Genomic DNA, 19975 nt, shown 5'->3' on the forward strand with positions numbered 1-19975 from the left:
CCACACCCTCCACATGATCCCTCTGCACATGGCCCCACACCCTCCACGTGAGCCCTCTGCACACGGCCTGACACCCTCCACGTGAGCCGTCTGCATATGTCCTGATACCCTGCACGTGAGCCCTCTGCACACGGCCCCACACCCTCCACGTGAGCCCTCTGCACACGGCCTGACACCCTTCACGTGAGCCGTCTGCATATGTCCTGATACCCTGCACGTGAGCCCTCTGCACACGGCCCCACACCCTCCACGTGAGCCCTCTGCATATGTCCTGATACCCTGCACGTGAGCCCTCTGCACACGGCCCGACACGCCCCACGTGAGCCCTCTGCACAGGGCCTGACACGCCCCACGTGAGCCCTCTGCACACGGCCCCACACCCTCCACGTGAGCCATCTGCATATGGCCTGATACCCTGCACGTGAGCCCTCTGCACACGGCCCGACACCCCGCACGTGAGCCCTCTGCACATGGCCCGACACGGCCCCATACCCCTCCACGTGAGCCCTCTGCACACGGCCTGACACCCTCCACGTGAGCCATCTGCATATGGCCTGATACCCTGCACGTGAGCCCTCTGCACACGGCCTGACACCCTCCACGTGAGCTGTCTGCATATGGCCTAATACCCTCCACGTGAGCCCTCTGCACACGGCCTGACACCCCTCACGTGAGCCCTCTGCGCACGGCCCAACACGCCCCACGTGAGCCGTCTGCACACGGCCTGACACCCCTCACGTGAGCCCTCTGCACACGGCCTGACACCCCTCACGTGAGCCCTCTGCACACGGCCTGACACCCCTCACGTGAGCCCTCTGTGCACGGCCCGACCCACCCCCCACGTGAGCCCTCTGCGCACAGCTCGATACCAGCCACGTGAACCTTCTGCACACGGCCCGACACCTTCCACGTGAGCCCTCTGCACATGGCCTGATACTTTCCACGTGAGCCCTCTGCACACGGCCCACGACCCCCCATGTGAACCCTCTGCACACGGCCCGATACCCCCCACGTGAGCCCTTTGCACACACCGGACACTTTCCACGTGAGCCGTCTGCATATGGCCTGATACCCTCCACATGAGCCCTCTGCACACGGCCCGATACCCGCCACGTGAGCCCTGCGTGAGCCCTCTACACATAGCCAGACACCTGCCACGTGAACCCTCTGCACAGGGCCTGATACCCCCCACGTGAGCCCTCTGCCCACAGACCAACACTTAATGTTTAAAATCTGTGGAACACTGTACAGTGCACTGATAAAAACAAAAATAACTATAATTAAAACAGTAGCATATTAAATCTCTACTGGCATATTCGCACAGTATCAGTCACTTGAACCTTTTCAGACTTAACTTCTTGGATAGATGTTTCTTCCTTTGAGATTGGGCCTTGAGGACATTATCTTCCAATAGAGCCTAGTTTCATCAAAATAAAAAATTTGGCCAGGTGCAGTGACTCACACCTATAATCCCAACAACTCGGAAGGCTAAGGTAGGAGGATCCTTTGAAGCCAGGAGTTTGAGACTAGCCTAGGCAACATAGTGAAACTCCGTCTCTACAAAAATCTTTATAAATTAGCTGAGTGTGGTGGCTGTGCCTGTAGTCCTAGCTACTCGGGATACTGAGGTGAGAGCGTCATTTGAGCCCAGGAGTTCAAGGCTATGATTGTGCCACTGCACTCCAACCTGGGCAACAGAGAGAGGCCCTATCTCTTAAAAAAAGAGAAAATTAAAACAGGAAATGTATGATGTAGGCTTCAGCAATCAAAAACTCTATTTAAAACACTGGTAGGGAAACACAGGCAAATCTATTAGCATTGTTTCTTCAACAGTGTATGCTCATATCATGTCTCTGTCATATTTTGATATTTCTCACAGTATTTAAAACTTTTTCGTTATTATATCTGTTATGGGGATCTGTGATCATGGTTACTATTGTAATTGTTGTGGCGCACCATGAATCATGCTTATATAACGTGGTGCATTTAATCGATAAATGTTTTGTGTGTTCTGGCTGCTCCACTGACCAGCCTTTCCCTTCCTCTCTCTCCTTCTGCCTCTTCTTGGGCCTCCCTATTCCCTGAGGCACAGGGAATGTTAATAACCCTACAATGGCCTCTAAGTGTTCAAGTGCAAGGAAGAGTTGCATGTCTCTCACTTTAAATCAAAAGCTAGAAATAATTAGTGAGAAAGGCCTATCAAAAGCTGAGATAGCCCAAAAACTAGGCCTCTTGCACCAAACAGCCATGTTGTCAATGCAAAGGAAAAGTTTTTGAAGGAAATTAAAAGTGCTACTCCAGTGAACACACAAATGATAAGATAGTGAAATAACCTTATTGCTGATATGGAGAAAGTTTCAGTGGTCTGGATAGAAGATCAAACCAGCCACAACATTCCCTTAAGCCAAAACCTAATCCAGAGCAAGGTCCTAACTCTCATCAATTCTGTGAAGGCTGAAAGAGGTGAGGAAGCTGCAGAAGAGAAGTTTGAAGCTAACAGAGGTTGGTTCATGAGGTTCAAGGAAAGAAGCCGTCTCCCTAACATAAAAGTGCAAGGCGAAACAGCAGGTGCTGATGGAGAAGCTGCAGTAAGTTATCCAGAAGATCTAGCTGAGCTCCATGTGAAGGTGGCTCCACTAAACAACACATTTCCAGTCTAGATGAAAAAGCCTCATATTGGAAGAAGATGCCAACTAGGACTTTCATAGCTGGAGTGGAGAAGTGAATGTCTGGCTTCAAAGCTTCAAAGGACAGGCTGACTCTCTTGTTAGGGGTTAATGCAGCTGGTGCTTTTAAATTGGAGCCAATGTTCATTACTATTCCAAAAATCCAATCATTGGACTCTTAAGAATTATGCTAAATCTACTCTATCTGTACTATATAAATGGAACAACCAAGCCTGGGTGACAGTACATCTATTTATAGCATGGTTTACTGAATATTTTAAATTTACTGTTGAAACTTGCTTCTCAGAAAAAAAGATTCCTTTCAAAATATTACTACTAGTTGACAATGCAGTTGATCACCCAAGAGCTCTGATGGAGATGTACAAGGAAATTAATATTGTTTTCATGCCTGATAACACAATATCCATTCTGCAGCTCATGAATCGAGTAATTTTTATTTTCAAATCTTATTATTTATTTTTATTTTTTACATCATGCTATTGATCTAAAGATTATTTAAGAAATACATTTTTAAAGGCTATATAGCTGGCATAAATAATGATTTCTTTTCTGGATCTGGGCAAAGTAAATTGAAAACCTTCTGGAAAGGATTCACCATTCTAGATGCCATTAAAAATATTCATGATTCATGGGAGGAGGTCAAAATATCAACATTGACAAGAGTTTGGAAGAAGTTGATTCCAGTCCTCATGGATGACTTTTTTTGAGGGGCTCAGGACTTCAGTGGAGGAAGGAATTGTAGATATGGAGATACAGCAAGAGAATTAGAAGTGGAGCCCGAAGATGGGACTAAATTGCTATGATCTCATGATAAAACTTGAACGGATGAGGAGCTGCTTCTTATGGATGAGCAGATAAAGTGGTCTCTTGACATGGAATCTGCTCTTGATGAAGATGCTGTGAACATTGTTGAAATGACAACACAGGATTTAGAATATTACATCAACTTAGTTGATAAAGCAGTGACAGAGTTTGAGGATTGACTTCCATTTTGAAAGAAGTTCTGTGCATAAGATGGCATGAAACAGCATTCCATGCTATAGAGGAATTTTTCATGAAAGGAAGAATATTCATGTGGCAAATTTCATTGCTGTCTTATTTTAAGAAATTGCCACGGCCAGCCCACCTGCAGCAACCACCACTCTGATCAGTGTGCAGCCATCAACATCGAGGCAAGACCCTCCACCAGCAAAAAGATTACTACTTGCTGAAGGCTTAGATGATCATTAGCATTTTTTGGCAATAAAGTATTTTTAATTAAGGTATGTACATTGTTTTTCAGACATAATACTGTTACACACTTAATAGACTACAGGATAGTGTAAACTTTAACTTTTATATGCATGAAGAAATCAAAAAATTCATGTGACTTGCTTTATTGCAGAACTGAACCCACAACATATCCAAAGTGTGCCTGTACTCTTACCTTCACCAGGCATAAAGTAGAAAGAGTTCTGGTTCTTGAACAATCCGGTACTTGCTTTTAAGGAAGGTGCAGAAGTGGGGTGTTTAGCTTTTTCTTAAGGTCTTTGTATAAGGCTTTCTTTTTAATTGTGAGAAAGCTTGCTCCTGATCACTTCAAACATTAACTCACTGGGGAAATCTTGTATAAACCAACATTACCTCTGAGTTATACTGACATCATTTCCCTGTTTACTAATAGCATTTGAACTAATTCACATTAGAGTAATATACTTTGTAGCAAAACTCATCTTGAGTCTCTTTTTAGAAAAGCTTTTTTTTTTTTTTCTTTTTTTGAGACAGGGTCTCACACTATTGCCTAGGCTGGAGTGCAGTAGTGTCATCATAGCTCACAGCAACCTCAAACTCCTGGGCTCAAGTGATCCTCCTGCCTCTGCCTCCCAAGTAGCTGGGACAACAGATATGCGCCACTGTGCCCAGCTAATTTTTCTGGTTTTTTGTACCGACAGGGCTTCACTCTTGCTCAGGCTGATCTTAAACTCCTTGGCCTCTCAGAGTATTAAGATTACAGGCATGAGCCACCAAACCTGGCCTAGAAAAGCTATTTTATTGACCACCACCTTAATCAGGAGGTGTTATCAATGATTATGAAGTCCAAATCTTTTATTTCATCTTTGCCTCAAGACTGAATTCTACTCATCCTTTGTTGCTCAAAGACTTTAGTTTTACATTAAGCACTTGCCTCTTCTCAACCCTACAAATCCCTAATTTGCTAGACGTCTTTTATTCTTGATTGTAAACTGTTTTTTTTTTTTTTTGAGACAGAGTTTCACTTTTTTCCCACTCTAGAGTGAGTGCCTTGGTCTCAACTTAGCTCACAGCAACCTCAAACTCCTGGGCTCAAGCAATCCTGCTGCCTCAGCCTCCTGAGTAGCTGGGACTACAGGCATGTGCCACCATGCCCGGCTAATTTTTTCTATATATATTAGTTGGCCAATTAATTTCTTTCTATTTATAGTAGAGACGGGGGTCTCACTCTTGCTCAGGCTGATTTCAAACTCCTGACCTTGAGCAATCCACCTGCCTCAGCCTCCCAGAGTGCTAGGATTACAGGTGTGAGCCACCATACCTGGCCTGATCATTTCTTTTCTATTCTTTTCATGTAATAAATTGTTAAATAAAACTAACAGTAATAAACACACTCTTGTAATAGTCCGTTTTTTCACTAGACCTACTAGCTTTTGTGGTACATTATCTACCTTCCAAGATAACTAGGTGATAGGTTTTCACTGATAATTTCACCACTGCGTAATATAAATTGCTCATCTTTTAGCTTTCAGTAACTTTCCTTGCCTCCTTCCACCTTGTTCCTAAGCCTCTGCTGTATATTTCAGGTTTCTTGATAAGGCAACACCTCACTTCTAGGTTTTCCACCTGTCTCAGGATAAGCCAGTTATGTTACAGTAATAAGCAATGCAAGATCTTGGTGGCTTTTAAAACACACTGTGTGTATCCTATAGGTCATCTCAGTCATTTGGGGACCTAGGCTAATAGCAGCCTTCACTTTAAAGATTGCTAGTCACTTGCCAGAGGGAAAAGAACTCTGAAGAGTCTCATATTGGTTAGGAAATACCCTGGCATTCCCCCTTGTTGTTGGCCAGAAGTAGTTGCAGGGCCCTACCCAACTACAGAGGAGGTGAAGGTTGGAAATTGTAGTCCTATCATGTGTCCAGAAAGCCGAGAGCCAGAAATATTTGGAAAATGAATTAATGAATACCACTGAGGATTTCCTTTCATTTTTGTATTTGTTTTTCTGATTTTTGTTTAACTCCTAGTTTTTGCTAGTTAATTGAATTTCACTGTCACTCCTCCCTTGCTTAATTTGAGACAATATGAGTACATTTATCTAAGTGATACTTATAGTAGTTTATATTATTTCCATGGTTCAGAAGTTCTGGTACATGTAGTATTAAGCTACTAGGATTTCCCTACTTAAAATACAAGGTATGAAACTATTTGATGCAAAAAGATACATGGTTACAAGAATGGTTGAGTTTAAATTATTTCAGGGCATCGTTTGTCATTGTAGAAATAAAAAGACCACAGGCTTTGGAGTCAGGCAGGCCTAGAGTCAAACACTGCCTCAGGCATTGGATATGTGATCTTAGGCAAATTATTTAGCCTCTCTGAGCCATAACTGCCTCATTTATGAATACAACAAAGTATAAATATATCCACTCAGATGTCAAGTAAAACACAGTGGCATTTATTACCACTCCTTTCTGAATTTCCACTGAAGTGAAAGTAAAATAATTTATTTTCAAAATGAGTAAGGACAGGCCCTACAGACCCACACCTGTAATCTCAGCACTTTGGGAGACTGAAGCAAGAGGATCACTTGAGGCCAGGAGTTCAAGATCAGCCTGGGCAACATAGTGAGACCCTGTCTCTACAAAAAATTTAAAAATAAAAAAAGAGAAAAAAATAATAAAGAGTAAATCCATAGGACAAAGAAAATGGGAGAGAAAATGGAAGAGAAGATAATAGCAAAGGGATGATAGTGGTGGACTATCCACTATCCACTAACAATGGTGGACTATGTGTAGTTATATTGTTATATGTGCAGTAAATATTGAATTTTAAAAAGTGATACAACTATATTGAGAGGATGAGGGGAGAGTTGGGAACAATAAAGTAAAAAAACTGTGGGAAATGAGATAATATCTGAAGCTGGAAAAAAAGTCAAGAAATAGAAATAAAATCATATTGTGTAGAAATACCAAGAATAAATATGGGGGTTGGAGGGGACAGATAAAATAGCATTATTGCCTCTGGAGAGAATGGGGGTTGGAGTAGGGCCAGTATATTTGACTTATAAAAACTATGGATGCCTTTTTTTTTTTTTTTTTTTTAATGATTACTCTGATTTGAAAAATGAGTTTAAAAACCAGCCCCAAAGTTTTGTGGTGGGTATTGAAATAATAATAAAAACTTTTATGGTGCCTATGAACATACCAGGCCTTTAATAAATACTAGTTTCCTTCCTTTTGTCAGCTAGATGGGGTATGTGCCTACAGTAAGTAATATGATTCAGAGGGTTAGGTGGTTGGCTAAACAGCAATGTAAGGTATGTCACAGATCAAACTATGTGCCTTTTAATCTTTTTTTTTAATGGATGGTTTTATTTTTCTTGGAACCTTAACAACCTAATGGTTACTGTTTCTTAGAATTTAGACTTCTGTGTAACTGACACATGAAACGTGACCCAGTTATTGAGTGACTCTAGTAAAGCTATGCATAGAACAACTTTAAAGATACTTAGCAACTTTCAAATTACTCTAATAAACCTGCAAATAATTATATCTATACCTAGATTATACATTATTTAAAGCCAGGGACATTTTCTTTCTCTTCTATAGTTATTTCAATTAGCTGTTTTATTTTCATGGTTCACTGTACCTATCCCACTACCACCTTTGTTCTTTGAGCACTCACTATGGTAGATATAGTGTTTGATGTTGAAAGCAAAGCAGCCAGTAGTATAAAGCTCTTGTATGTTTCATACATAACACATACTGTATAACTAGACTGAAAAGGCCTTGTGGACAAAGACCGTATATTTTGCCATATCAGTATGTTACATAGCATCTAGGAAAATGAATGCTATGCAGTAATAAATATTTATTTACTCATTAGATATATACTCTGTGCTTGGCACTGTGCTAAGCTCTAAGGATGTCTTGGTAAACTGGACAGATGTGGCTCTTGCTGTTATAGAATTTATATTTTAGCAGAATGCTTGTGAATTCCTATAATCCAATAAAATGCCCATGCTGAACCATTTAAGCAGTAAAAAGCATTGTTTATATAAACAGCTTAATAATTTTAAGCTATGTTTGTTGTGATTTAAATGCATGCTATAGAAAGGAAATGGTGGTATCTGATTTTTTTTTCTCTTTGCTTTTCTTTGTAGATAAGATGCTCCAAGTCCCTTGCAGTTCTCCTCAGAAGAAAAATCACTAGTGCTCTGCTCTTGCCATAATACCAAACCTTTTTGACTTATACTTTGGTGCTGCAACACTGGAAGAATTGCACACAGGTTCCAGGAATAACATTTTTTAAAAAATTTTATTTGAGTGATTCCTTGTGGATGGAAAAAGATTTGAGTCTTATTTTAATAATTACTTTGTTTTAAAGCTATTTCTCTATAGTCTGAACTGCTTAATAAATTGGGCCACTTACCAATGAGCCACACAGCCAGTTCTTGTCAAGAGCTGGTTGAAAACTGTGCTGTGCATGTAGCAGGGATGGCACAAGAAGATAGCCGCCGTGGCCAAGTGCCATCTACGTTTTATCATGGTGCCAACCAAGAACTTGACCTGTCCACCAAAGTGTACAAAAGGGAATCAGGAAGTCCTTATTCTGTGTTAGTGGACACCAAGATGAGCAAACCGCATCTCCATGAAACAGAGGAAGAGCCATATTTCAGGGAGACGAGAGCAGTGTCTGATGTGCATGCTGTTAAAGAAGACCAGGAGAATTCTGATGACACGGAAGAGGAGGAAGAAGAGGAAGAAGTCTCTTACAAAAGGGAGCAGATCATAGTAGAGGTAAACCTTAATAATCAAACATTAAATGTATCTAAAGGGGAAAAGGGTGTCTCTTCACAGTCCAAAGAGACTCCTGTTCTTAAGACAAGCAGTGAGGAGGAAGAGGAAGAGAGTGAGGAAGAGGCCACAGATGACAGCAATGACTATGGAGAGAATGAAAAGCAGAAGAAAAAGGAGAAGATAGTGGAGAAAGTCAGCGTTACACAAAGGAGAACGAGGAGAGCTGCCTCTGTTGCCGCAGCTACCACTTCCCCTACTCCTAGAACTACAAGAGGTCGTAGGAAGAGTGTAGAGCCACCTAAGCGTAAGAAGCGGGCCACAAAGGAGCCCAAAGCACCAGTCCAGAAAGCTAAGTGTGAAGAAAAAGAGACTCTGACCTGTGAGAAGTGCCCCAGGGTATTTAACACTCGCTGGTACCTGGAGAAGCACATGAACGTTACTCACAGGCGCATGCAGATTTGTGATAAGTGTGGCAAGAAGTTTGTCCTGGAAAGTGAGCTGTCCCTTCACCAGCAAACAGACTGTGAAAAAAACATTCAGGTAGGTTTCATCACCGAGAGGGCAAACTTTTCAGGATAGAACCTGGCTGTTCAGATTCATCTTGTATCTGCCCAAGAGAATAAATACAATAGAGGCTGAAGGGACAGATTTCACCAATTTATCATTTGAAAAGCTCCTGCTTTGGTCTTTTCAAAACCGAGGCTTAACATTTTATTTCAAAGGCATTACATTTAACTGACGCTGGACTAGTGGGAACCCAGGTACACTGGAAGGGGGATCTGTTATAGATGATTGACCAGGAGGTAAAGTCCACACCAACTTTGCACTGAGATTCACTGTTGTAGAACATGTAATATAATTCATTCTGGCATCTTCTCTGTCAAGGCGGGAGATACTGAGTGAAGGTCAGGAGTAGAGAAAGGTCCCTTTCTAGCCTTAAAAGGATGCCAGATTCTAGTGCAGCTGATGGGGACAAAAACCATAATGACTCAGACCGGTGGAAATGGAAGATCTCCAGGAGTGAGTTTGCTTTTACCAGTGGAGAGATGACAACACTAAATTTGTCAAGAGGCTGAGTGAGTCCATGGGAATATGCAAACTTTAAACAGAGGCTGAGCTGGCTAAAAATGTTACCCACCTGGCAGTAGGGGTACATAATGCTACTATACAGTATTGTTAAAGTAACAAAGTATGGTATTCAAACCAGGTTGATGTCTTGAAAGGACTATATTGCAATAGGTTAAAAGGTATGTTAATTATATTATGCTGAGCAGATTGAAGCTATATTGGTTTGCACATGTGAATGCATATTAGTGAATATTCATTAAAAAGTCTATTAATGTCTCCATAAAATATGTAAAATAGAAGTATCCTGTACCATGTTTAAGTTAAACATTTTAAAAAAAGATAAATTGTTTTGGTTTGTTTGTTGGAGTGCTGCTAATATTGGTAGTCATAAGTTTCACTTTTCTTCTGTTCTTTTAATCAACAACTGAGATCATTGCTTTACTTTAAAGAAAGTTTTGAAAAATAGAAATTGCATTGCTAAAAATTCACTGCTTTTGATTCATCAATTGTGACTTGATCTCCGACACGCTGGGTAAATAAAAGAAGACTGAGTCATGGCGCCCATATCTTCCAGTAACTGCTAACGCCCTGGCATGGTTACGAATTGGTTGCAACACGTCAGGCCTAAAGGAGTGTGATGCAGTGCTGCACCCTAGAGGTCGAACTGGACTCTGTAATGATTCATTATTCAAAAGTTGTTCTTGATCTTTATATATTGGGTTTTTTACTTAAATTTGCTTTATTAAGTTACAGAAAACATTTGATAAATCCTTTTTTGTGACTTTCCTTGGTATTCATCATCCTAATACTTTTATGGTTGTATTTAAGTTTTGTGGATTCTGCTAAATGAAAATGAACTCTCTTCATATTCCTGTGCTTTATTCTTATGCATAGATCCTAATAATCCTGGTGACCTGGTAGCAAGTAAAAATTTCAACCCTGCCCTACAAAATGGCTTATAGGACTAGTGTGTCCTTTTCTAGAGCAATATCTAGTCAGAGGCTTATCTTTTAATTTGTGTCAAGAGTTCTTGTTTACTGAAGTGGCAATGATATTCAGAGATCTTTATTTATAGTCAATACTAACTTGTTCTCTAAGTATCCCAGAGTCTGATAATTACCACCAACTTTTTGGTATTGTTTTGCTTTAACCAGAAATATTTTATTTTGATGTACTTTGATACTCCAGGCTATTAATAATTCATAATACAAGGGCCCAGGCAGTGTGGCATGTGTTTTCTATAGATGCTCTAAATCTGGACTATAGGGGAAAAGGGAGAGGGATACTAATAGTTTAGAGATTATGTTAAATTCTTCCAGAGGGAAATGTTTAATAGAATAAATTACATCTGGGAAAATATAATAAAATCCCAATTATTTGTGTTAATGAAGACTCTAAGTATATTTTGTAAGGTATAAAAACATTTTTATACTCCTGTAGATCTATAGCCATTAATATATATTCTGTTTTATCTTGTTTTCATTTATGCTAGTTTAAGTTAGTTGTGTTCTCTGGTAAAAACCTATTAACTACATCGTGACCCATGTGTAGGAGACAGCTGTCCTTGCTAATCCTTATATTTAAGAAACTTGAAAGTTCTTTTCATAGGTATAATACTAACTTAATAATAGCAGTCAATTCTTTGATGTTAGTGGAACTTTCCATGTTTTATCTTAGCTTTTGCCATTGTTCTCATACTCCCAAAGCATGTCTAAAAGACGCACCTTGGAAAATAGAACACACAGATATTGGTGTTGGAATCTGCACTCCGTGGAAGAATAGCATTTCCCTGGAGTCCGGCCTTGTGCCATGTACCTAAAGCACATCCATTTCATCTGCCTATAGTCTGGTATGGCTTTCTGCAAGCCCCTGTAAATAAAGATTCTCTCTATTTATCCTGCTCAGTGTGTTTCCTGTAACAAATCGTTCAAGAAACTCTGGTCTCTTCATGAACATATCAAGATTGTCCATGGATATGCAGAAAAGAAGTTTTCCTGTGAAATTTGTGAGAAGAAATTCTATACCATGGCTCATGTGCGGAAACACATGGTTGGTAAGTTTTTTTCTGCTTTTCTCTCACACCTGTATTTTTCTCTTGTCCTTTAGTGTGCTTTGTGCCCTGGATTGGGCAAGATATGAAGAATTTTCTTACTTTAATCAGTTCTGACGTGTTGAAACTAAATGTAGCATGTCCTCAGTAAGCATCACCAGATTGGATGATACGGTCTTCTACACCTATATTTTTTTTCTTTTTTTTTTTTTTGAGACAGGGTCTTGCTCTGCTTCCCCAGGTAAGAATGCAGCAGCATCGTCATAGCTCACAGCAACCTCAAACTCCTGAGCTCAAGTGATCATCCTGCCTCAGCCTCCCAAGTAGCTGGGACTACAGGCATGAGCCACCATGCCCAACTAATTTTTCTATTTTTAGTAGAGCTGGGGTCTTGCTCTTGCTCAGACTGGTCTCAAACTCCTGATCTCAAGCGATCTTCCCTCCTTGGCCTCCCAGAGTGCTAGGATTATAGGTGTGAGCCATGGTGCCCAGCCCCAGATTTCTTTTCAACACTCTTATTTTTCTCTTCAGAACATTACTATTTCTTTTCTTTTTTATAAAGTTTTATTGCTTTAAATTATTCTTTTTTTCCCCTTTTTAAAAAATTTTTCCTGAACTTCTAATACTGTGAGAGAACATTACTATTAAAGCCTCACAAATCAGAGTGTAGAAAATTAAGGTGGCATAATTGCCTTACAGTGGGATATCTGTCTTTTCCAGTTTGAACTTTTTGGTGGATTTGTTTTGAGTATAAGTGCATTCTGTGTTGCAGCACACACGAAAGACATGCCATTTACATGTGAAACCTGTGGAAAATCATTCAAACGCAGTATGTCACTCAAGGTGCACTCCTTGCAGCATTCTGGAGAGAAGCCCTTCAGATGTGAGGTAAGGAATGTGCTACCCACAGGCCCAGGCATAGGGTCAGCGTTTGTGTAGATGGTGTAGCAGCCAGAGAGGTGTGTGCTGGAGCACAAGCCACAAGGCTGCCTGCTACAGAACCTTCAGACTCGTGCTCTGAGCTTTGTGTGTTCTCTCGCTGCTAGGTAGAAAAATGCCATTTTTAATGCACTGTTAACTCTCAGTTTGGGTTAACTTGAGAATAATACATAATGACTTATTTTTCTTCGCTCGGTGACTCAGAAAAGTTAAGTATATTTCAGTGATAATGATGTGAGGAAATTTCCTTTCTATTAGTAAGTCAGCTGCAGAATTATAGCAAAGCCAAATAGCTGACACAAGCAGGTTCTATTTTGAGGATAAAAAAGAAACCTAATGTCAGAGACTGTGTTAGGCTGGGCTCAGGTAAAGCTGCTGTGCTTGGCATTCAAACATCTCCACTGTGTCCAATGCAGAACTGTGATGAAAGGTTTCAGTACAAGTACCAGCTGCGCTCCCACATGAGCATCCACATTGGGCACAAGCAGTTCATGTGCCAGTGGTGCGGCAAGGACTTCAACATGAAGCAGTACTTCGACGAGCACATGAAAACACACACTGGTAAGAATTTCTTGGGAAAGGTACAGATATGTCTCGAGCACTTGTTCATGATCATCTGTGGGTCTGTTTTTCAAAAAGCTACACCACAAATTTGCATTTTGTGTGAAAATCCCTCCTTAAATAAACCTGATATATAAAAATACAGATTATAATACTGAAAGATTAGGCTCTCATAACTCTGATTATTTATAAAAGGATTATTTGTGAGTGCCTTTTAACTGGGAGTTCTTTTAAGACCATGAGTTCTTTAATTGGGGTTCAGAACTCCTGAAATTATATGAAACTTGTTTTGTGCATGTTTTGCGAATGTTATTTTTCTAAGGAAGGGGTTCTAGACCCTAAAAAAATGGAGGGCACTGACTGCTTATTTAATACCCTTTCAACATTCTTAAAGTTTGATTGGATTTAATTTACCAAAATTCACTACTTTTCAGGAACACATCCATTAAATGAGATTAAATAATATTTTAACCACTTTGTGATTTTAGGGGTATGTGCTCCCTAGCATGGATTTGAATCTTATGAGCATTTGATTATCCAGCCTCCAGGGGACTGGCTAAAATAATAGCTTCCCTTGTAAACACCATCATTGTATCACAGTTTGAACTTGATGTTCTGGAATTAGCCATCTTTGCATAAATTGAACAGTATGAAACATTTTTTAGGTTTCTAAATAAAATCTAATCCTAGGATTCCAGGTTCTGTTAGTCTGCAGAGTAGCAGAACTAGAAAGAACCATGAGATTAGCTTGCTTAGCCTGCTGTTCTTTTTGCTTAACTAGTGGTGAGGAAATTCTGCCCATGGCTGGATCTCTTTAGTTCCCTTTTCTCTATTGAAGTCCAAAGAAAAATGCCTGCCTGGTGGGCTTCTTTCTCATTCAGAACAGAGCACCCTCAGATTTTAAGGATTAGGCTAGATGAAGAGTCATGAGAATAGTTAAATTAGTTAAAATAGTTAAATTAGACCTCAGAAGATCATGCTAACTTTGAAGATGTAGCCAATGGATACCAGTCTTGGTGATATGTATTGCAAAATAGCCCTCCACATATATTCTCACCAGCTATGCATAAAAATACCCATTTGCCCAACACTCCATCTTTTTTTTGAAACAGTATCTTACTATGTTCCCTGGGTTAGAGTACAGTAGTGTCATAGCTCACTGTAACCTCAAACTTTTGGGTTCAAACAGTCCTCCTGCCTCACCCTCCCTAGTAGCTAGAACTACAGGTACACACTACTGCACCAGCTAATTTTTTTATTTTTTGTAGAGACAGGGTTTTCCTATGTTGCCCAGGCTGGTCTCAAACCGCTGGCCTTAAGCAATCCTCCCACCTTGGCCTCCCCAAGTGCTAGGATTACAGGCGTGAGCCACCATGCCCATCCCCAATCCTATCTAATACTAAATAAAATCTTTGTTGCCGATAGATGAGAAATGGTATCTTATTATATTAATTTGCATTTATATAATTCCTAAGTAAGATGGAATATTTTTTCTTTTTTTTTTTGAGACAGAGTCTCGCTTTGTTGTCCAGGCTAGAGTGAGTGCCGTGGAGTCAGCCTAGCTCACAGCAACCTCAAACTCCTGGGCTCAGGCAATCCTGCTGCCTCAGCCTCCCGAGTAGCTGGGACTACAGGCATATGCCACCATGCCCGGCTAATTTTTTCTACATATATTAGTTGACCAATTAATTTCTTTCTATGTATAGTAGAGACGGGGTCTTACTGTTGCTCAGGCTAGTTTCGAACTCCTGACCTCGAGCAATCCACCCGCCTTGCCTCCCAGAGTGTTAGGATTATAGGCGTGAGCCACTGTGCCCAGCCCATTTTTTCTTTCTTTTTTTTTTTTTTTTTGAGACAGAGTCTCTCTCTGTTGTCCAGACTAGAGTGAGTGCCGTGGCGTCAGCCTAGCTCACAGCAACCTCAAACTCCTAGGCTCAAGCAATCCTCCTGCCTCAGCCTCCCGAGTAGCTGGGACTACAGGCATGCGCCACCTTGCCTGGCTAATTTTTTCTATATATTTTTAGCTAGCCAATTAATTTCTTTCTATTTTTAGTAGAGACAGGGTCTCACACTTGCTCAGGCTGGTTTCAAACTCCTGACCTTGAGCGATCCACCCTCCTCGGCCACCCAGAGTGCTAGGATTTACAGGCGTGAGCCACCACGCCCGGCCTGGAACATTTTTTCATATGCTTGTGGGTATCAATCAGTATATTTTCTTTTCTGAATTGCTTCTTGTGCCTTTTCTGTGTTCATCTTTCCATTATAGCATTTGACTTTTTTTTTTTTCTTGAGACAGAGTCTCGCTTTGTTGCACAGGCTAGAGTGAGTGCCGTGGCATCAGCCTAGCTCACAGCAACCTCAAACTCCCAGGCTCAAGCAATCCTTCTGCCTCAGCCTCCCAAGTAGCTGGGACTACAGGCATATGCCACCATGCCCTGCTAATTTTTTCTATATATATTAGTTGGCCAATTAATTTCTTTCTATTTATAATAGAGACGGGGTCTCGCTCTTGCTCAGGCTAGTTTCGAACTCCGGACCTAGAGCAGTCTGCCCGCCTGGTCCTCCCAGAGTGCTAGGATTACAGGCGTGAGCCACCTCGCCCGGCCTTGACTTTTTTTAAATTTCAAAATATTGATTAAGGGGTTACAAATGTTATTGTTACATGCATATCTGGTATAATTCTTAAGTGAGGGCTTTTAGTGTGCCCATCACCAGAATAGTGTTCATTGTACCCAATAGGTAAGTTTTTATATCACACTCACTCTCTTGCCCTCCCAACTTCTTGGTTTCTCATGTCTTTTATATTGCTTTGTGCCTATGTGTACCTATCTATTAGCTCACATTTTTTAGTGAGAACATATGATTTTTGGTCTTCCATTACTGAAATACTTCACTTAGGATAATGGTTTCCAGTTCCATCCAAGTGGCTGCAAATGACATTATTTCATTACTTTTTGTGGCTGAATAGTACTCCATGGTATGTATATACCACTCATGAATTGATGGGCATTTAGGTTGATTCCACATCTTTGCAATTGTGAATTGTGCTAAGATAAATTACTTTTCTTATTGTTTATAATAGCTCTTTGTATGTTAAGTATACTGGACCTATTTGACACCACTATTGAAACACTTTTCCCTGATTTGCCATCTGCCTTTTAATATTGTTCGTAATACTCAAATGAGGAAAGTAGCTGGATGATGGAGTTAGGAATACCTGGATTTCCTCTCACTAGCAGAAGAGTGTGACCTCTGTAGTCCTTTAGTTTCTTGGTATTAAATAAGAATGACAATAGTACTTGAAAGGGTACAGGAGAAGGATTAGCTTTAAAGAAGGAAAAGGATAGGTCTTATGAGGCTGGATGAAATCACATTTAGAGACAGCAGTATGTTTTGGTGGGGATTAAGGTCATTATAGGAACTCACATTGAATGGTCTGTTTTTTTGCAGTTAAAGAGAAGTGAGGTAGGCTAGGTGCTGTGAGTCATGCCTATAGTCCCAGCTACTTGGGAGGTTGAGGCAGGAGGATCCTTGAGCCCAGGAGTTTGAGGTTTCAGTGAGCTGTGATGATGCCACGGCACTGTAGCCTGGGGGACAAAGTCAGATCCTATCTCCAAGAAGAAAGAAAGATAAGTGAGGCAGATCTTTCAGGGAAGCTGACTGGCCATCAGGCGGATTTCCTAGGTTGGTATGAACATGAGGTGACTTCAGAGTAGAATACTTGCTGATTCTCCCTATACCATTATCAGGTACCTGGGGACATAAGGATAAATTAAAATCTGGTTTCTGCTCTCAAAGAGCTTATAGTCTGACAAATGAATGGTAATGATAGTGATGATGATGATGATAATAATAGCAGCTAAAATGCCATAAGCATCTATTCTGTGTCAAATACTGTTCTAAGCACTTTACTCGTGTTTTGTATCACAGTAACCTATTAGGTAGGTTATTTGTTTTTCAGATGAGGAATCTGACGCTGAGAGATTAAATAACTTGCCGAAGGCCGTCTGATTCCAGAACCACATACTTAATGATTCTGATATAAATTTAATGTAGCAAGTAATAAAATAGAGGGATATGCAGGACATCATGAGTATAAAAAGCACCATTGTAAGATCTAGTTCACAGCATCCAGGATTTGTCAGTGGATTCAAGTAGATCAGGATCAGAGGGACTGACATGTGCTAAAGAGTCCAAATGATATATAAACAAAATTGCTAATTTATTAATTTACAGTGAAAAGGCTGAGTGGCAAGTAGTTCAGAACTCTTAATGTCCTTTGGTCAGCGTATTCTTTGCCTAAAGAAAAATCTACACTAGAAGCTAGAGTAAAGGAAGGTAATTGAATGATCTTTTTTTTTTTTCTTCTTTTTTTTTGAGACAGAGTAGTCTCTCTCTGTTGCCTGGGCTAGAGTGCCATGGCGTCAGCCTAGCTCACAGCAACCTCAAACTCCTGGGCTCAAGCAATCCTCCTGCCTCAGCCTCCCAAATAGCTGGGACTACAGGCATGCACCACCATACCCGACTAATTTTTTCTATTATAGCTTTAGCTGGCCGATTAATTTCTTTCTATTTTTAGTAGAGATGGGGTCTTGCTCTTGCTCAGGCTGGTTTTGAACTCCTGACCTTGAGTGATCCTCCCATCTCGGCCTCCCAGGATTACAGGTGTGAGCCACCGTGCCCGGCCTGAATGATCTTAATGATGAGTATTATACTTTAATGACTCTGAGAAGCCATCAGTTACAAAACAAACTTCAATTTATATACTGCTAAGAAAATGCTGCAAATTAAACAGTGACATGCCATTGATAAGGTATATGCCAATTTCAGAGGTGTTAAAATGTGGAGGAAATGCACATCTTAGAATTAACAAATATTTACTTATAAATATTGATTAAGAGTCTACTAAATGGGGCCACTGTGGTGAGTGAGACTGAGATAGTCCTAGGTCCACAGAACTTACAGTCAGGCTGGGCTGATAGACTAGCAAGGCCTGCATGGTTTGGTGGAAAGAACACAGTCAGTGTGTCGAACTAAAGAGTGTTTGGATGTGTGAGGGGCAACGAGTATGACAATACATGATACTGGAGAACAGCAAATAGATCACAAAGAACTTCATAAGCCATGTAAAATATTTTGGACTTTAAGGGCAGAGAAGTTCTTGTAGGCTTTTGAACAGAGTGTCAGGTGGATATTGCATAATCCAGGTGACATTTGCAATGATAAAACTATGATAATAGCAATAGATAAACCCATAGACAAGGCAGAATCGAAAGAACTTGATGATTGGTTAGATATCACCAGGATGGGAGGGAAGAATAAAGGATCAGTCCCAGATTCGGGGCTTTTATACCATTTGTCAAGATAGAGAATAGTAGAGGAAGGAGCAGGTTTGCTGGGTGGGATAATAAATTTAATTTTGCACTTGTTAGTTTTGAGATATCTGTGGGACATTCAAGTCAAAATATCCAGTAAGCAGTTTGAAAAAGCCGTTTAAAGTTCAAGAAAGAGATTTATTGGACCTAAACAGCTGTGGGGAAAAAATATATAAAAAACGAAAATTAAAAAAAAAAGAAAGAGATTTAGGTTGGAAATATAGGCTGTGTGTGGTGGTTTATACCTGTATCCCCAGTGCTTTGGGAGGCCAAAGCAGGAGGATTGCTTTTAGGTTGTGAGTTTGAGACCAGCCTGGGCAACATAGCAAGACTCCTTTGCTACAAAAAATAAAAAAATTAAACTGGGCATGGTGGCATGCTCCTGTAGTCCCAGCTACTCTAGAGGCTGAGGTGGGAGGATCACTTGAGCCCAGGAGTTCGAGGCTGCAATGAGCCATGATTGTCCCACAATTCAGCCTGGGCAACAGAGTGAGACTCAATCTCAAAAATAAATGAATAAATAAAGTAAAACATCACTTATAATCCCATCACCTAGAGACAATCACTGGTAACATTTGCTATATTTGTTTCCACATTTTTTCTGTGTATATCATTAAAGGTAGGTAATACCATGCATATGTTTTCATAACTTGTTTTATATAATAGATTATAGATAATCTTAATAGATTATAGGTTTTCATGTTAATAATTACATCTCTAACACATTGTTTTCAATGGTATTTTCCATCATGGTATGGAAATTCTGGTATTTTCATATATTGTAATTGATTTAATCAGTTCCATTTAACATATGATTTGAAGTTTTTAAGATGATTGGAGGATGCCTTGGATGCAGTGGCTCATGCCTGTTATTTTAGCACTCTGGGAGGCTAAGGCAGGAGGATCACTTGAGGTCAGGAGCTTGAGACCCCATCTCCACTAAAAATAGAAAAAAATTAGCTGGGTGCAATGATGCATGCTTGTAGTCCCAGAAGGCTGAGGCAGGGGACTGTTTGAGCCCAGTAATTTGAGGTTAGAGCGAGCTATAATGATGCCACTGCACTCTAGCTGGGGCAACAAGAACTAGACTCTGTCTAAAAAAAAAAAAAAGGAACACAAGCTGGGCCCGGAACTCATCCAGAAAGATGAATATGAATCATGGTGAAGAACCTAGCAGTGGCAATGATTTAATAATGAAAAGCAGAAAGAAAGAGAAATATGATAGTCTGAAAATAGTACTGACAGTTAATTACAGAGAAAACT

General features: G+C 40.4%; 1 protein-coding gene across 2 annotated transcripts in view; it reads left to right on the forward strand.

The window, feature by feature from the left end:
• Positions 1-19975, forward strand: part of ZNF652 (zinc finger protein 652) — a 63559-nt gene that overhangs the window by 31085 nt on the left and 12499 nt on the right. For both annotated transcript variants that reach the window (XM_075994488.1, XM_012789703.2), the window contains exons 2-5: positions 8083-9259; positions 11693-11840; positions 12610-12725; positions 13193-13337. In XM_075994488.1, the coding sequence (XP_075850603.1) occupies positions 8354-9259; positions 11693-11840; positions 12610-12725; positions 13193-13337 (1315 nt within the window). In that variant the 5' untranslated portion in view covers positions 8083-8353. The remainder of the gene's footprint in view (positions 1-8082; positions 9260-11692; positions 11841-12609; positions 12726-13192; positions 13338-19975) is intronic.

Source organism: Microcebus murinus, chromosome 18 (genome assembly GCF_040939455.1).
Source record: "Microcebus murinus isolate Inina chromosome 18, M.murinus_Inina_mat1.0, whole genome shotgun sequence".
NCBI classification, from domain to species: Eukaryota; Metazoa; Chordata; class Mammalia; order Primates; family Cheirogaleidae; genus Microcebus; species Microcebus murinus.